We start from the raw sequence: 16,759 nt of genomic DNA on the forward strand, positions 1-16,759 counted from the left end.
TTCTTGGTATTAGACCTCCTTGGTTTTGGCTTTCGTGCATGGATGTGTTTTTAAAATGTCTATTGGTATTGACAGACTTATTCATTGTAAAACTGTGTTGTCTGAATGGCATGAATCACACCCAAGGCCTAGACTTAAAATGCACAGGACGCGGCTGGTATTTGACATAATTACATCAGAAGTAACTGTAATTAAATGAATGGAAAATTAAGAGCAATACCTTGTTTTACTTTTTCAATGAAAAAAAATGTTTAATTACAGTAATTAATTCATTAGTAATGCGTTAAACCCAACACTGACTATAATATACAGACATAAAACACTGCACTTAGTTGGTCTGGCTGCAGATTTATGACTGAAAATGCTCCAATGCGCTTTAATTTATTAGTGTACTTAAATTACACTCACTAAACACAGGCGGTGTTCAATCACTCATTCAGCTGATGTACAAGTTAAACATAAATCATTAAAAGTACACTTTTACATTCCAGATGTTGTAATAGGTTGCCAGTTAAAAGACTACAACTGAGATTTCTACAGGAAGACCAATAATATGAATACAGTATTAGATTATTTAAAAAAAAAAAAAAAAAAATTCACCAAAATGTTATTTCACTTTAACTAACTGTGCAAATCTCACCTGTAGTAAGTCAGTCTATCTACTGGGAACTTACCTACAACATTTGGAAAGTAAAAATACCATTTTCAGGAATTGTAGTTAAATTATAGTCATTAGTCAAATAAATGACCGCTCTGACGCCTGTGACGTTTTATTTGTGGGTGGAGTTTATTGACGGTCCCTTACAGGCGAATATCGAAACTAAAACTAATTTTACCCGCAGTTCAATGTAAGCCTGTGTCTTTACAGTGTAGACATATACTTCAACAGTCTTATGAATGTATGTTATTTTCTTCATCTCATTTAAAGTCTGCAGGTTTATGTGTTGGGCTGTCTGATAAATCTGCTGTTTGATGAGAGAGATCTCAACTATAATAAACGTGGCGAGTTTTGGAGAATAAATGGTAAAGAATTGAATATTAAATGAGACGAATTAATATTAAACATTAAACAGTAGATAACTTTTATTCTGTCTCATTACATAAAATGAAAAGAGACCGGCGACGGAGCATTTGACCAATCAGAAGAAAGGGGCGTTTCAGGTCAAATATTTAAGCATTTATATGCGTGAAATCAAAAGTCAAAACTCACAGTGTCCCGGGACAGTTTTTAACTGGAGTGTAAAATCCAATGTACGAAACATTTCATTAGATTATATATTTTGTAATATTGGTTTTGTAAACGAGTAATTTTATTAAAAGTCGTTTTTCGGATTTTGGATTAATTGAATATTTAAAGAAGGAATGATACACGGATTTTCTGCTCATTCATCTAAACTATGTTTTCACAAAGGTAATTATACTTATACATATATTCATCTTTTCACAACAATTTATAGATTATATCGTGTGTTTTTATCAGAATAATTACAGACATTGATTTGCTTCTGGTATCGTAAATATACCGTAAATAAATTAAGCAACAAACATAATTATTTTTATTATCTTCTTCTGTTTTCACTTGTGACGCTTTTAAACTGTTGTTGGATATTTTGTCACAAATGTATTTGTGGTGCATCATAAAGTTTCTGTTGAGATTATTCTGTGTTATTCCACAATCTCGTGCTCATTTGATAAAACACTTTAAACACACACACACACACACACACACTCAACACACACTCACACTCTCACACACACACACATATACACGCTCACACACACACACACATACATACACACACACACACACACACACACATTCTCTCTCTCTCTCTCAGACACACACACACACACACACACGCACGCACACAAACGCACACACACAGACACACATTCTCTCTCTCTCTCACACACACACACACACACACACACACACACACACACACACACACAGATTCTCTCTCTCTCTCTCAGACACACACACACACACACACACGCACGCACACAAACGCACACACACAGACACAGATTCTCTCTCTCTCACACACACACACACACACACACACACACACACACACACACACACACACACACACACACACACACACACACACACACACACACACACACTCAGTTATTCAGTTGTCCAGCAAACAGAGAATAGGAGAAAAGCTTGTATTTGCTTTATAGGCTAAACATGACAAAACTGGCGCCATCTGGTGGAAAATATAAAAAACATTTTGAACACACGCTCACACATGCACATGCACAAACACAGACACACACACACACACACACACACACACACACACACACACACACAGAGACACACACACACACACACACACACACACTTCTAAATGATATAAAGTTCATCACAAGATAATGGATTTATATTTTGAAGAGCACAAGTGAAAGACTGGTCCTAATATGAATATATCTGAATGTAATCCAGCAAGTCTTGACTATGATATTTAAATGTGTCATATGAGGACATGATGTAACGTGCACTTAATTGTGAAAACAGATTGTCCAGGATTGTGAAGTTGTCCAGTGATAGATGCTCTTTTCTGTGGTTTATTACTGATCATTGTTTCAGCACTTTTACACTATTGTTTTAATACAAGTTTACAAACGTCATTTCTACATTCTGATATTTCTGCTGATATTTCTAATGTCTTGAGTACTAGTTCAGTTTAACTTCAGGTGTCAATGTTTGTCTTTTTATTGCAGAAATAAAACCATGGGTTCTGAACGTTTTGTGCTGCTGCTTATACTGGTCGGGACTCTCCAAATTGTCTGTGGAGATAAAGATATAGATAAAGATATAGGTAAGATAATTCTTGTAAATTAATTCTTATAACTACATTTGGCTGTTGGGGAAAATCTTGTGTCTTGTGTCGTTGTGTTTTGTGTCTCAGAAAAGAAGAATGATTGTAATTCATGAACGAGGGCAGTGATGCGGTATATTAACTGATGTATTACATCACCAGACTATTGTATCTGATTTGACATGTTTGTCATGTCCTGCCTTGTGTCACATTGTAACAAATCATAATGTACTGAACACAACAAGTCTGGATATGTTCTTTCAGTGTCTTAAGATGAGAAAGTTAGGCCTATACTGTGTGTATTTGTGTTTAATTGCTGTATTAAACTGATATAAACACAAACTATTTTTCAGAAATATCCTGTGAAGATGTGACGGGAAAACTGGGAGAGACATTAAATCTTACCTGCAGTATCTCATATAAGTGCAGTGAATGCTACATTACATTTTACAAGTTTAATAATCCTGCTGCTGAAATCTGTAGAAAAGTAATCCCTAGTAATCCCTGTGAACGGTGGACCAGCATCACATGTTCTTACACTCTGAAAGTAACGACAAATGTTAAATTATTTTTGCAAACAGACTGTGGACATAAATCAGCAGAATTCACTGTTCACGTATCAGGTGAAGTTTAAGAGCATTTATTGTTGTTTATAATGGAATAAATGTTTGCAAATGTTCATCTATTAAGAATGAATTACCAGCAGTTTAAAATCTCTTTACAGACACTGAAACTCCCACTAATGCTCCTGTCGTAACAGGTATTGTTTATCATTATTAATTATTCATCATTGTTTACAGATAGTGATAAAGATTTCTTTAAACATTGAAAACTGCTCTTTAATCACTTTATGAGCAAATTCACAATTTCAACTCATAAAAAAATGATTTTATGTTTTTAAGTAAATTATAAATGGAGTTTCCAATAGTGACGAATCCTGATTGATTTGAATTAGTGTGTTTTTGTGTGGATTATAGATATTTAGGATTGCCCTGTGTTTTTAGGATCACCTGATCATTTATTGGCTATAATCTGGTAGTCTGAAGTTGTTTGAAGGATGTAATGTTGTACAGAGTTGGAATTTACCTGAAGAGATTATTCTTGTATTGTTTTAAACAGATGAACCGGGGGACCATCGAGATACAGGTAAGATCTCTGTCCTCAGTCCTGTTGTTTTCTGTGTCATCATCATTACTGTCAGAATAAATTCATTTACAAAAAGATGAAGAGAACAACACCAACTCTACTGGATTTCTGTGCTACAGACATGATGACAACAGAAATCATTTTCATTGCATGGCATAATATGGGGTCTTGAGTATCTCAGTGGTAAAGACGCTGACTAGCACTCCTGGAGTCACGAGTTTGATTACAGAACGTGCTAAATGCCCCAGCCAGATCTCCTAAGCAACCAAATTGGCCCGGTTGCTAGGGAGGGTAGAGTCACATGGGGTAACCTCCTTGTGGTCGCTATAATGTGGTTCACTCCCGTGGTAACGCGGAGGCAACTGAGATTCGTCCTCCGCCACCCGGATTAAGGCGAGTCACTACACCAACACGAGGATTTAGAGCGCATTGGGAATTGGGCTTTCAAGATTGGGGAAAAAATTCTAATAAATAAATTTAAAAAAGTGAAAAAAACTTTGTCATAATATTTACTTATATATATGTATACACACAGTATGTACAGTAAGTTATTTTAATGCTTAATGTGAATAGACAACTATATGTTTTAGGGAAGCTGCTTTAAAATTGTGGTTTTCCAAGTTACTCATAACTTAATAGTTCAATTGCGGTAAAGTTACTCTTTTAAAAAAGTAGCAGCTTACAAAAAGTATCTAACTACATTGAAGCTATTTAAAGAAGAAAACATTTTAGAAAACAACGGGATAATTCTGCATAAAGGATTTAATTGCAGAATTCATTAATATCATCTAGTTAAATATGTAATTAGAGTCACATTCCTTAATGACAATTAACCATGGTCTAACTACAGTAACCCTAGTTTAAATATGTTATTTGTAGTAAAGCCATAGTAACCACAACATTTACCATGGTTACTATAGTAACGGTTGCTACAATATTACTATAGTAAAATCACAGTAACTGTGGATACAACAGTGTCACTACTGATGACAAAATAACTAGTAAAAGCAGGGTTCATTTAAGGGTTTAACAAACAGTGACAACATTAAACAGAACTTACATTTATTCTTACTGTAATATGCACTAATAAATCAGAAAACACCATATTTTACAAATACAAATGAAAGCTTTAAAAAACAAGTTGGGCGATACCAATTTGTACAATGTAAACACACTTCTTCCCCTTTAAACAATGTTGTAACAGACACTGAATGCTGCTTTAGAGATTACAGACTATTCTTCTTCTTTTCTTAGTTCAAGGAGGTGAAACGAATCAGACATCTTACAATCCTGCAGGCATCACCTGTCTTAAACTCCTCCTCCTCATCATCATCATCTTCATCATCTTTATAGCAATACAGTCCAAAAAGTTGAGAGAAAAGTGTGCCAACCCTTTTAGATCTTGTATGGACAATGAAATGTGTGATAATGATGACAACAGTATATGATGGGACAGAACAGTTTAATCGCATTGTCACAATGTGAAACTGTGAATCATACTGTCACTAATGAAGCTCCATGAGAAGAAACGTCAGCTACTACACTGCCCGGCCCAAACAACAACAACAACAAAAGTTGCCCAAAAAAGGCAGTCCAATGAAATAGTAGCATATGCAACTTGTTTTGTTTTTTGTCCAGGCGGTGTATCTGTTGTAGAGGGAACTACTCAATAAGACTTTGGATGTCAAGTATGTTTTAAGAAGCAGAAACACTGTTTTCTGTTTTATTTTGTTTCTGTGAAATAACTGTTTTTTTCATCTGTTGATCAGAGCAAAAAAGTGGCTTAAAGTATCTCAAGCACTGTATGCTGTTAATATATACAGTGAAACTTGATATGTTTGTTTTTGTTTTTGTTTACTTCTTATTTTAACAGACCTTTGAGAAATGTTCTTAATAATTTTGTATTATTTGTTTGGTGTTTGTATTTGTATCCTACTTTCTTTTTCCTAAAGCTATTTTTTGTAACTTAAATGCAGTTTTTTAATGATTTATTAAAGGTTTTAAAAATGTAAAGGGGTAATTTAACCAAAATGTAAAATACATCACCCACATTTAGTTCCAAACCCGTATGACTTTCTTTCCATTCACACTTAATGTGTTTTAGATGATTTCTATGTAAACATGTGGTAGAAGTCTTTGAGCATTGCACATATAGAGAATTGCACAAGTAATCGATTAATCGAGTACTCGTTCAGCATCAACTAATCGACATTTAAAAACACTTCTCGAATATCACAAATGAATGTTCCTGTGTGCATTCGGCAATGCTGAATTATACTGTACTTTCTCTCTGAATCTCACCAAATATCGTGTCTTAAAAATTGTTTCTTTACATCATCAAAAGTTATATTGTATTATAAGCTGTTTTTAATAATTGGGGATGCACGATACCATTTTTTCTCTTCCGATCCAATTCTGATATTGGAAATCTCAGTATCGGCCGATCCCGATCCGATACAGTTTAGAATATCTTTCCATTATTGTGTGGAAGTAATTGGGAGTTCGCTTTAATATATAAAGAAACACAAAACCTCAAATTACACATTATTTCAAGATAATTGTACAGCTTATTAAGAAACACTTTATTATTCACTATTAAACTGGAGATTGTAGCAGCAAAATTAACAGTAATTAATTAGTGGCTAATCAACGACTGCATATACCCTGATTTCACACACACTCTTTGTCTGTTCTCATCGATAGTATCTCTGAGACTCCAGACCTTTCTACTATGTCAAACATACCTGTGTCTTTCTTCATTATTGCCTGCAAGTATCATAAGACTGTTGTGAGTTATCTGTTTCATCTGTTCATGGTGTCTATAACCCATCTGGATATTACTCACCTGCTGTTTGCCACTCTGCTCAACTGGATTCACTCACATGATGCATCACTGTTTCAATCATCTGTTCAATAAACCATGCTACTGAGTTCATATCTCTGCCTCCTTTAACTTTTAAACCCTCACGCTTTTATTTTGACATTCTGAACTCTCCAGGAAGTCCTGTAAGTGTCTGTTTGTAGGCAAGTTCACAGTAGTTTAATTCACTTCTTATTCAAATTATGGTAAAATGCACCTCTGATGCTGTTCTACATGCATATTATAAGTGAACCAAACTATTGAGCATCTACATCTGAGATGTGGTTCACGAGTAGCTCAAATACCGTGTGAACGCACCTGTGTGTAAACAGAGCAGCGCCATTCAATAATGCGCACGAGCTGAGCGTGCATTTGACATATTTCCTTACAAAACAGCCTTTTGTGATTCACTGAGCTATGGCACGTCAAGTGGCTTTGAATGAAATGCACGAGTCATATGAACTACTTTAATTGTTAATGGTTCTTTTATGTCATTTTTGGAGCTTGACAGTAACAAACATGACTAACACACAGTATCAGATTTGAATCGGGCTCGTCGGACCGATCGATCCGTTTAAAAACGTCAGTATCAGAGTCGATACCAATCCTAGTATCGGATCGGTGCATCCCTAATAATAATTATACACCCAAATGTTGTGGAGTTGCTCTGTGTGTATGAATTATTTTATTGTTGAATTGTGTTTATCTTGTATCATTGCTTTGTTTTTAAAAGAGGAAACAATTGTCTATAAATGAATATGAGAACACTTTAATGTCTTGATCTTTGCTAAACATGTTTCATGGTTTAAAGTTTCTTTAAGTGACAGTCCAAACATATCATTCATTCTCTATTGAAGGGCAGTCACGGCAGGTGTTGAATTCAGCAAACAGTTGAATTCACTTCAAAAGATAAACGGAACAATGGACTGGGACAAATAAAACGTAAGTGAAAGTAACAACATATAGTCTACGGTATGTGAGCAGGTGTAAATATACCAGTCAGGTGAAACAAAAGACAAATATTGAAAGGGAAATATTCCATTATGTACTGCAGGAATGAGTGGAGACGCCATTATTATACTGTATATACATAAATATACTGAAAAGTATCTCATTAACCACTCTGAATTCCTGAGGTTAAATTTATAGGATTCAACAAATAAATATTTCAATGGACAGTTGAAATTATGCTTTTTTATTATGTGAGAAGAAAGAGAGTGAATGATTCAAGAGATACTAGTGTAGATATGTCATCTGGGATAACATTATACAGACATAAATATATATATTTTAAAGATGTTTATTTACGTACGGTTTTTTTTAAAGCCTTTTTACGAGATATATCCAGCTGCAGACCCGCAGCACCACCAGTTTCAGAAACCCAGCGCCAGAACCTGAAGTGAGGGGCGGAGTTATTGACAATGAGACAAGCGTGGCGGAGAGCATGGTGAGTTGTGTAAGGTTGTCTAACGTTTTTGACATCATGTGGTGAAAAATTCAATGTGTGTGTTCAAGTTTTGCCGTTCAAGAGTTTAATAAACTTGCTTAATGGTTACTTGCATGATGTTCTGATTTTGCATGCTGTGACAGTTTTTACAAGAAAGACCCAAATACTGCTGACTGTGTTTTTGCATGGATTCAGAGCTTCAAACTGTGTGCTGCACAATGTAACTTCATATTAACAAATCTGTTTTATTATTTTTGTATTTTTGTTGCAGTATGATGACAGCCAAAATTGCACCTGGCACATGGGTGCTACTGAAAAACTAGGTTTGTTATAAAGAAGTCTGCTAAAGTTGGGACTGCTGAAGTGTCAAACCCTTAATAAACTCATGCTTTTTTTTTTTTAGGATATCCCCCAACAGATTGGTCGTGTAGACTGTGGAGTCTTCATGTTGATGGTGAGACATTGTTTTGATATAATTAAACCAATGATTGGTGTGGTGGTGTTTTTATTTTAAATTTTTAAAGTTGTTAAATACGGAACAAGGAAGAATTTTTTTAATTTGACGTTTACAGAGATAATGTTCCTTAATTTTTGCTGTTTTCCAGTATGCTCTACATCTTGTCTTGGGAGCACCCTTTGATTTTACATCTGTAAGTAATTACCAGTTCAAGTAATTGACCTTTATGATGTTGTAGCAGTTGAAATATCAAGATTTCTCTATTTTTGTCTTCCAGTGCGACTTTCCAAACATACGGAGATGGTTGGCTCTTATTCTTCTGGAGAACTTTGGGGTTTTCTCTGAAAGGTAGATACTGGACATTTACTCCAGCCCACCGTTACATTTGCACCCTCTTCTGATTAATTTTAAATTAACCAAGATATATATATTCCAGTGCAGAAACCCTACAAGAGTCCCTTCCATGTGAAGAACAAGCTACGCTTAGCAGCAGTGAGGCGGTGTGTATATATATATATATATATATATATATATATATATATATATATATGTATATATAATCTCTTAACATATAATACATTTGTATGTCACATTTATAAAGTCACATTTTCCTTTAGTATTCTGTAATGAAGGAGCTCCCAATAATCCGGCACATGAAAGAAGCTGTGAAATGGCTCCATTCCAACAGCCATCTGCTCAGGGGTCCAGTGGAAGAGCCTCTTTTCATTCGAATGAATGAAGACCACAAGGAAAAGGCCCGCAACAATCTCCTGGAAGAGTCAGAAGCTTCCAGAGAGCCCTTTCTATTTCATTTTGTGTTCAGGGATGACATGGAGTTATTTTTGCAAGAATGTTAGGACAAAATGGGCCTGAGAGTGAATTCCTCATTTGATACATTTTAAGTTTAATTTATACAGGATTGTCATGATAAAATGGGCCTGGGGGTGAATTGGTCATTTGTTGTATATATTTTTATTGTTTCTTTTAAAATGATGCTGAATTTTCTCTCTTTTTTGACATGTTTTATTTTACATAAAGAAAAATGCATGCTGCACATGTTCTTTTGAAATAAAGTATATTTTATATAAAATGCCCATAAGTTTCAAGCATTATTTTTCACCATCATGATCAGGAAGTAACTCTCATAATACAATGAAACGGATAACTATATACAATTATATTACACAAGATCAATGTTTTAAAATGCTTATTGTACTGTACCTTAATGTATCATTATAACATACGTATAAAGTATGATGTTTCGTTTGTAATAAAAGCAAAATACGCTCCAAAACGTTAGGTGGCGCTACTCGGTTTAGAACGTAAGCTCCGCCCCTCACTTCAGGTTCTGGCGCTGGGGTTCTGAAACTGGTGGTGCTGCGGGTCTGCAGCTGGATACTATTGCTTTTTACTGCTTCTTAATTTTATTAATCATTATGGTCATCATTATGAAGGCATTTGATGCTCGCACGCGCGATCTTTGCTCTTTTGATTCTAAACTAAAATGTCACTGGTTACTTACACTTTTCATGAAGTCTTTTTATGTATTAATCTTGTATGAACATCAACAGAAAGACAGTCATACTTGAAAGATTTACAAACAATGACTGACATTACAATTCAATTTACACATCATATTCTCCACAACATACCAAACAATGAAGTACAAAAAATAAGTAAAATAATCAAAAATAAATATAAGAAAAGCAGATTTTTAAATTACAAAACCATTCCTTCAACAAAGAATACACATATTTTGTTTTGGGACGTTTCATCCCACTCAGTGTCTCTAAATACATTGAAAATTCCTCTTTATTTCAATATTCAGTTCTTCCTTTTTCCTTGCGCGGCTTTTCTCTATCGCGCGTGCGAGCATCAATAACGCGCACGGATTAATGGCGTTGAAATGCGTTCATAATGATGACCATAATGATGAAACAGTAAAAAGGCTTATACATTTTTACATAGTTATTATTAACAATAATCAACATACCCAAAATCTAACCTTTTTATGCTGCTTGTTTAAACTTATTTTGCAGCTTTGAAGATTTATGACAAGATCGCGTGAAAAGTTCCGTTTAAAATGATTCTGACAGTCAAACTAAAACTAATAATGACTAAACATCAATATGGATGTGCACGTGTGAGAATGACAGTCATACTGTGTTTGTAACGTTTGTTGGAGTTCGGTGTGTAAATATGCCATTAAATGCCTCACAATAAGCAACAATTTGCATGAAATGAATCGTATAATGTCATCACGCCTGATAAATCACACACATCTGAATGATCATTCGTGATGTTCATGTATTGAGCTCAAAACACACAAAAAATAACATCTGACTTGGATCTGATGTGGATTCCGATCACAGAATGAAGCAGAATTACATTCATTATTGAGTTATATGTGATGCTTACTCTTACACATACTAATCACTTTCATACTAAATATACTTTATACTAAAACAAATACCAGAGAACACTTAGACAAATGTCTCATGTGCTGAGAATGTGCTAACCATAAAAATATAAATCATACAAGTTTAAGAATCACTTCATGGTCAGAATGGCGACCTTTTGAATCACGCTCGCGCCAGAGAATTATTGCAACTCGGCCTGTAATTGGCCAAAATGCTCCGTTCGACTTTTCTGAGACCCTCTACTCTTCCCTGTGGAACAGGGCAGATTGACCTCTGACCCACTTCCTGTAGTTCGGAATTTCTGCGGTTTGAATTTTAGAATATTGAAATTTGGTGTTCTGAATTTCTTCTACATCTTGAAAACTTGAAGCTGTATTTTTTAAAAACTGAATATTTACAGTGTAAGAATTCAGAACCAAAACTGTGCTGTTTGAAAATACATATTTATAAAATTGTGCCATAAAAAAAAAATCAAATTCAAACCTATTTAAAATACAACGTGATATTTAATTTGGCAAAATCACACTTATGATTCAAATTCAAAAGCCTTGCCCCCTCCTGAAGCCTTTGTGACTTCCATTTTCTGTTTTGGGTTAAATACATTTTTTGTAACTTTTTTTAAAGTTGACTGATTCTTGAGTGCTGGGACAGGAGAAGGGAAATCCCATACCTCTTTGGTACTTCTCCCTAACCCAAGACTGGGGCAGGATGTAACAAAAGGGTCAACTATAGTTTAACTGAAAGGTTGATTTGTATTCTTGGGGTGCATGACATTTAGAAATGATCGTCCAGCTTTGGATTGCTGAAGGATGTGGGGCTCCGAAATAACTGTAGTTCATAAATCATGTTTAAAGTCATTTTTATTGGAAAATTGGATTTGAATGACCTTGAATCATGATATCATGATGATTGTTCTCTGAAAGAAGAGAGAAGTGTTTTGCAATTATTCCACAGTACGTGTAAATGATGAGCTTTGAGTGTGAAAAATTGCTTCAGAGTTTAAAAGATGTGCAGATAATTCCAGACATTAAGCTGAATAGTTCTCGGGAACTTTATCAGTATTCAGAAAACTAATCCAGAATTATCAAAATCTGTAAGTGTAATCTAAAATCATTTTATAACCCCCATATCTGATTTTACACATTTTATTCACCAAATATCTCAAGATTTCCTGCAGAATAATTCCATGTATCATGTTTAACACTAATAAATAATATAAAGCCGATGTGTCGCCTACCTTGTAACAACTATACTGGTTTTACTGGTTTAACTTCATTGTGTGATGATAAAAAAAGGTTTCAGAAATACATTTTTAGAGAGTATCACAAGTCTTTAATACATTGTATAAATCAATAAAGACAATAGCAATACATCACATGTGAAAATGTATTAAACATTTCTTTCTCAAGTTTAAGACATATTACCATTAACAAAATATAAAATCATTGATAAAAGTGTCTAGAAAAAACATGACAGAAATATTTGGGTTTAGTTGTCTTAATCACATTTTATATACACGCTTGAGTTCATTTAAGCCGTCAAAACAACACAATGATATTTATCATAAATACATATGAAACAGAAATCATATAAACAAAGGCATCATCTTTTTACAAGGTTCAATTGAAAAGTGCAATAAAACTGCTTTCAAATCATTGAATTGTCTGTCCTCATGTCTGTTGATCGGAAGCACTCGGGAAGACTGGAACAGTTGCGCTTCTTACTGTAAATGACTGTTACTGTGATGATTATAATGATGATGATGATGATGAAACCGCTTACAACAGCAGCAATGACAGGAACATTAGATCGATGATGGCCTTCTGATTGATCGGGATGATAAAAAAGAATAATCTCTATTGGTACATTTAAATCATAGACTGCATGATTTATTATAAGAGTGATTTCTTGATGCACACATCTGAATGTAATCTGTACAAAAACATACTAATAGAGCAAAACAGTATCATGGAGTAATATTTCAGGAGAATTCAACCCACAAATGGCTTATTTATGAATGTTACAATTACAAACAGAAGCTTTAAACCAGTTATACTTTCTGATCAAACAGAGGACAACAGAAAACATAGTAAATATTATATTAAAACATACATCCAAAGACTTATTACAGTTTTTTTCGATTGCTAAACGACAGTGAGCACAACTGGAGCTACATATGCAAAACTCTAACTACAGTCTGCACTACCAACAGTCACCTGAGCTAAACAGTTCACATCATCTGCAAAACTCATTCCAAGCAACACAACTCTTAACACATGGCTCAAAACACTATACACAACCCTCACTGAGATAACACACACTGTCACTCAAACACTATACACAACCCTCACTGAGATAACACACACTGTCACTCAGAACACACTGAGAGGAAAAACACTAGCATCAAACACCAATACACAAAATACAAACTTTTCATCTTTACAGTTTGAACAATTTCAGTGACTTCATACAAAGTCATATTTTCTTCAAAGAAAAGAGTGACATTCTTTCACATGATTTATTTACATTTTTAGAACATAACAATTCTTTAAGGTAAATGAAAATTAGCAGATTGCTTCAATAGTCTGTAGTAATTTACAGAATTACAGTAATGAGAAAAAAAAGGTAGAAACTAAAAGTACATACTGTAATTCCAACAAATAATTGAGGGGCTAATCCTGCCACTCTCTAGCATCAGGCCACTCCCTGCCACCCTTCTCCCTCCACGAACCCGTCTTCCTTGTTCCATTTCCAAAATTAGTCTTTCTGAGCTCTACCTATATATATATATATGTGTGTGTGTGTTCACTAAGAAGTCTAAAACAAGACACCTGCTTAGCCTTTCAGCTGAAATCTATTCTGTTTTGAATGTGTGGTTCACAGTTTTGACAGCAGTGTGTTAGCATTTGAACAAAGTGCTGTAAATCCAGTGTTGTGCAGGTTGTGGTTAAAGTCATGGGATAAGTGTGTAGAGTTTTGAAAACTGTGTTCAAGCAATGAAAAACGAACTAGAGTTTGGTCCACATGAACTGCTGCTGTGCAGAGTTTTGCACATGTAGCTCCAGTTGTGCTCACTGTCGTTTAGCAATCGAAAAAAACTGTAAGTAGTTCCTTGTACAATAGATTCAGTAGCAGATCTTGTTTTTATCTGTCTCTGATATATATATATACGGTACTGTGCAAAAGTTTTAGGCACTTGTGAAAAATGTTGCATAGTGAGGATGTCTTCAAATATAATGATATATGGTGGAAAATTATTTTAATTGATCACATAACGTCATACAAAGTCCAATAAACATACAAAAAATAAATCAATATTTGGTGTGAAAACCTTTGCCTTTAAAACAGCACCAATTATCATATGTACACCTGGACACCGTTTTTCTGTTGTTGGCAGATAGGATGTTCAAAGCATCTTGGAGAATTCACCATGTGTATTTAGGCTGTCTCGACTGTCTTCTGTCTCTTTATGTAATCTCAGACTGACTCGATGTTCAGTGGGGGGTCTGTTGGTCGTGCCATCTGTTGCAGGGCTGCCTGTTCTTCTATTCTAATCTTTCTATTGCAAAAATTAATGTTTGGGAGTCTAACAATTATATATTGACACATTAAAAATTAAGATATAAATAACCATCTTAAGACAAATTATTTTGTGAAATATCTTATATGACTAAATTTTTTTTTACAGTACTGTACATATGTATTTATACACACTGGCAGACAAAAGTTTGGAATAATGTTCAGATTTTGCTCTTATGGAAATAAATTGGTACTTTTATTCACCAAAGTGGCATTCAACTGATCACAATGTATAGTCAGGACATTAATAACATTAAAAAATTACAATTACAATTTAAAAAAAAAAATATCTGAACTTCTTAAACTACTTCAAAGAGTTCACATCAAAAAATCCTCCATGTGCAGCAACTACAGATTTGCAGATCTTTGTCATTCTAGCTGTCAGTTTGTCCAGATACTCCGGTGACCTTTCACCCCACACTTCCTGTAGCACTTGCCATAGATGTATCTGTCTTGTCGGGCATTTCTCACGCACCTTACAGTCTAGCTGATCCCACAAAAGCTCAATGGGGTTAAGATCCGTAACACTCTTTTCCAATTATCTGTTGTCCAATGTCTGTGTTTCTTTGCCCACTCAAACCTTTTCTTTTTGTTTTTCTGTTTCAAAAGTGTCTTTCTTTGCAATTCTTCCCAGAAGTCCTCCTGAGTCTTCTCTTTACTGTTGTACATGAAACTGGTGTTGAGCGGGTAGAATTCAATGAAGCTGTCAGCGGAGGACATGTGAGGCGTCTATTTCTCAAACTAGAGACTCTGATGTGCTTATCCTCTTGTTTAGTTGCACATCTGGTCTTCCACATCTCTTTCTGTCCTTGTTAGAGACAGTTGTCCTTTGTCTTTGAAGACTGTTGTGTACACCTTTATATGAAATCTTAATTTTTTGGCAATTTCAAGCATTGTATAGCCTCAAAACAATGATTGACTGATGAGTTTCTAGAGAAAGCTGTTAACCTTACCTTAATACATGCCAGATTATTGCATACTGTGGCAACTCAAAAACAAACACAAAGACAATGTTCAGCTTCATTTAATGAACCAAATATCTTTCAGCTGTGTTTGATATAATGGCAAGTGACTTTCTAGCAACAAATTATCAATTTATCATGATTCCTCAAGGATAAGGTGTTGGAGTGATGCTGCAAAAATGACTTTTTTCAAATAGTGATGGTGTTTTATACATCAGTAATGTCTGACTATACATTGTGATCAGTTGAACGCCACTTTGGTGAAATAAAGTACCAATTTCCTTCCGAAACAGCAAAATCTGAACATTATTCCAAACTCTTGGTCACCCGTGTGTGTGTGTGTATATATATATATATATATATATATATATATATATATATATATATATATATATAGAGCTGAGAGAGAGTTCAGCTAAGGCAGAATACAAAAATTCACTTCTTTCACATTATTGACATATAGTTATAGATATAGTTATTATATTATGCCATCTTAATGATTTCTGTTGTCATCATGTCTGTAGCACAGAAATCCAGTAGAGTTGTTGTTGTTCTGTTGAATTGATGCTTACAGTAATGATGATGACACAGATAACAACAGGACTGAGGACAGAGATCTTACCTGTATCTTGACTGCCATCTGCATCTTTAATGGCATCTGCATCTGTTTAAACAAGAATAATCTCTTCAGGTGCATTTAAACTCTGTACAACATTACATCCTTCAAACAACTTCAGACTACCAGATTATAGCCAATAAATGATCAGGTGATCCTAAAAACACAGGGCAATCCTAAATATCTATAATCCACACAAAAACACACTAATTCAAATCAATCAGGATTCGTCACTATTGGAAACTCCATTTATAATTTACTTAAAAACATAAAATAACTTTGTATGAATTGAAATTGTGAATTTGCTCATAAAGTGATTAAAGAGCAGTTTTCAATGTTTAAAGAAATCTTTATCACTATCTGTAAACAATGATGAATAATTAATAATGATAAACAATACCTGTTGCGACAGGAGCATTAGTGGGAGTTTCAGTGTCTGTA

The 16,759-nt window shown here is 34.5% G+C and overlaps 2 protein-coding genes and 1 long non-coding RNA gene across 8 annotated transcripts in view; 2 read left to right on the forward strand and 1 right to left on the reverse strand.

Annotated features, from left to right (window-relative positions):
- The window catches only part of LOC127626552 (uncharacterized), a 70,282-nt gene that overhangs the window by 20,361 nt on the left and 33,162 nt on the right, over nucleotides 1–16,759 (reverse strand). For 2 of the 6 annotated variants that reach the window (XM_052102433.1, XM_052102432.1), the window contains exons 4-6: nucleotides 16,719–16,754; nucleotides 16,325–16,360; nucleotides 12,482–12,984 (exon numbers count right to left, since the gene is read on the reverse strand). The exons of 2 other annotated variants lie outside the window; for them this stretch is intronic. In XM_052102433.1, the coding sequence (XP_051958393.1) occupies nucleotides 12,809–12,984; nucleotides 16,325–16,360; nucleotides 16,719–16,754 (248 nt within the window). In that variant the 3' untranslated portion in view covers nucleotides 12,482–12,808. Of the gene's footprint in view, nucleotides 1–12,481; nucleotides 12,985–16,324; nucleotides 16,367–16,718; nucleotides 16,755–16,759 lie in introns of those variants that run through there. 2 more of the 6 variants (XM_052102431.1, XM_052102430.1) reach the window with 1 other exon arrangement.
- Nucleotides 1,231–6,967, forward strand: LOC127626553 (uncharacterized). The gene is made up of 5 exons (XM_052102435.1): nucleotides 1,231–1,411; nucleotides 2,734–2,831; nucleotides 3,185–3,454; nucleotides 3,951–3,977; nucleotides 5,232–6,967. Exons 1-5 carry the CDS (start codon nucleotides 1,398–1,400, stop codon nucleotides 5,423–5,425), a joined length of 603 nt encoding a protein of 200 aa, XP_051958395.1. The 5' UTR covers nucleotides 1,231–1,397; the 3' UTR covers nucleotides 5,426–6,967.
- LOC127626555 (uncharacterized) lies at nucleotides 8,902–9,503 on the forward strand. The gene is made up of 3 exons (XR_007968466.1): nucleotides 8,902–9,089; nucleotides 9,178–9,241; nucleotides 9,374–9,503. It is a non-coding gene; the product is annotated as an uncharacterized LOC127626555 (long non-coding RNA).

The sequence above is a fragment of the Xyrauchen texanus genome, chromosome 33, assembly GCF_025860055.1.
Source record: "Xyrauchen texanus isolate HMW12.3.18 chromosome 33, RBS_HiC_50CHRs, whole genome shotgun sequence".
Classification (NCBI taxonomy): Eukaryota; Metazoa; Chordata; class Actinopteri; order Cypriniformes; family Catostomidae; genus Xyrauchen; species Xyrauchen texanus.

Bases quoted from the DNA above. Each gene is read 5' to 3' on its own strand.
- LOC127626553 (XM_052102435.1), top strand. The intron at 2,832-3,184 runs GTAAGATAATTC...ACTATTTTTCAG, and splicing joins AGATATAGATAAAGATATAG to AAATATCCTGTGAAGATGTG. The intron at 3,455-3,950 runs GTGAAGTTTAAG...TGTTTTAAACAG, and splicing joins ATTCACTGTTCACGTATCAG to ATGAACCGGGGGACCATCGA.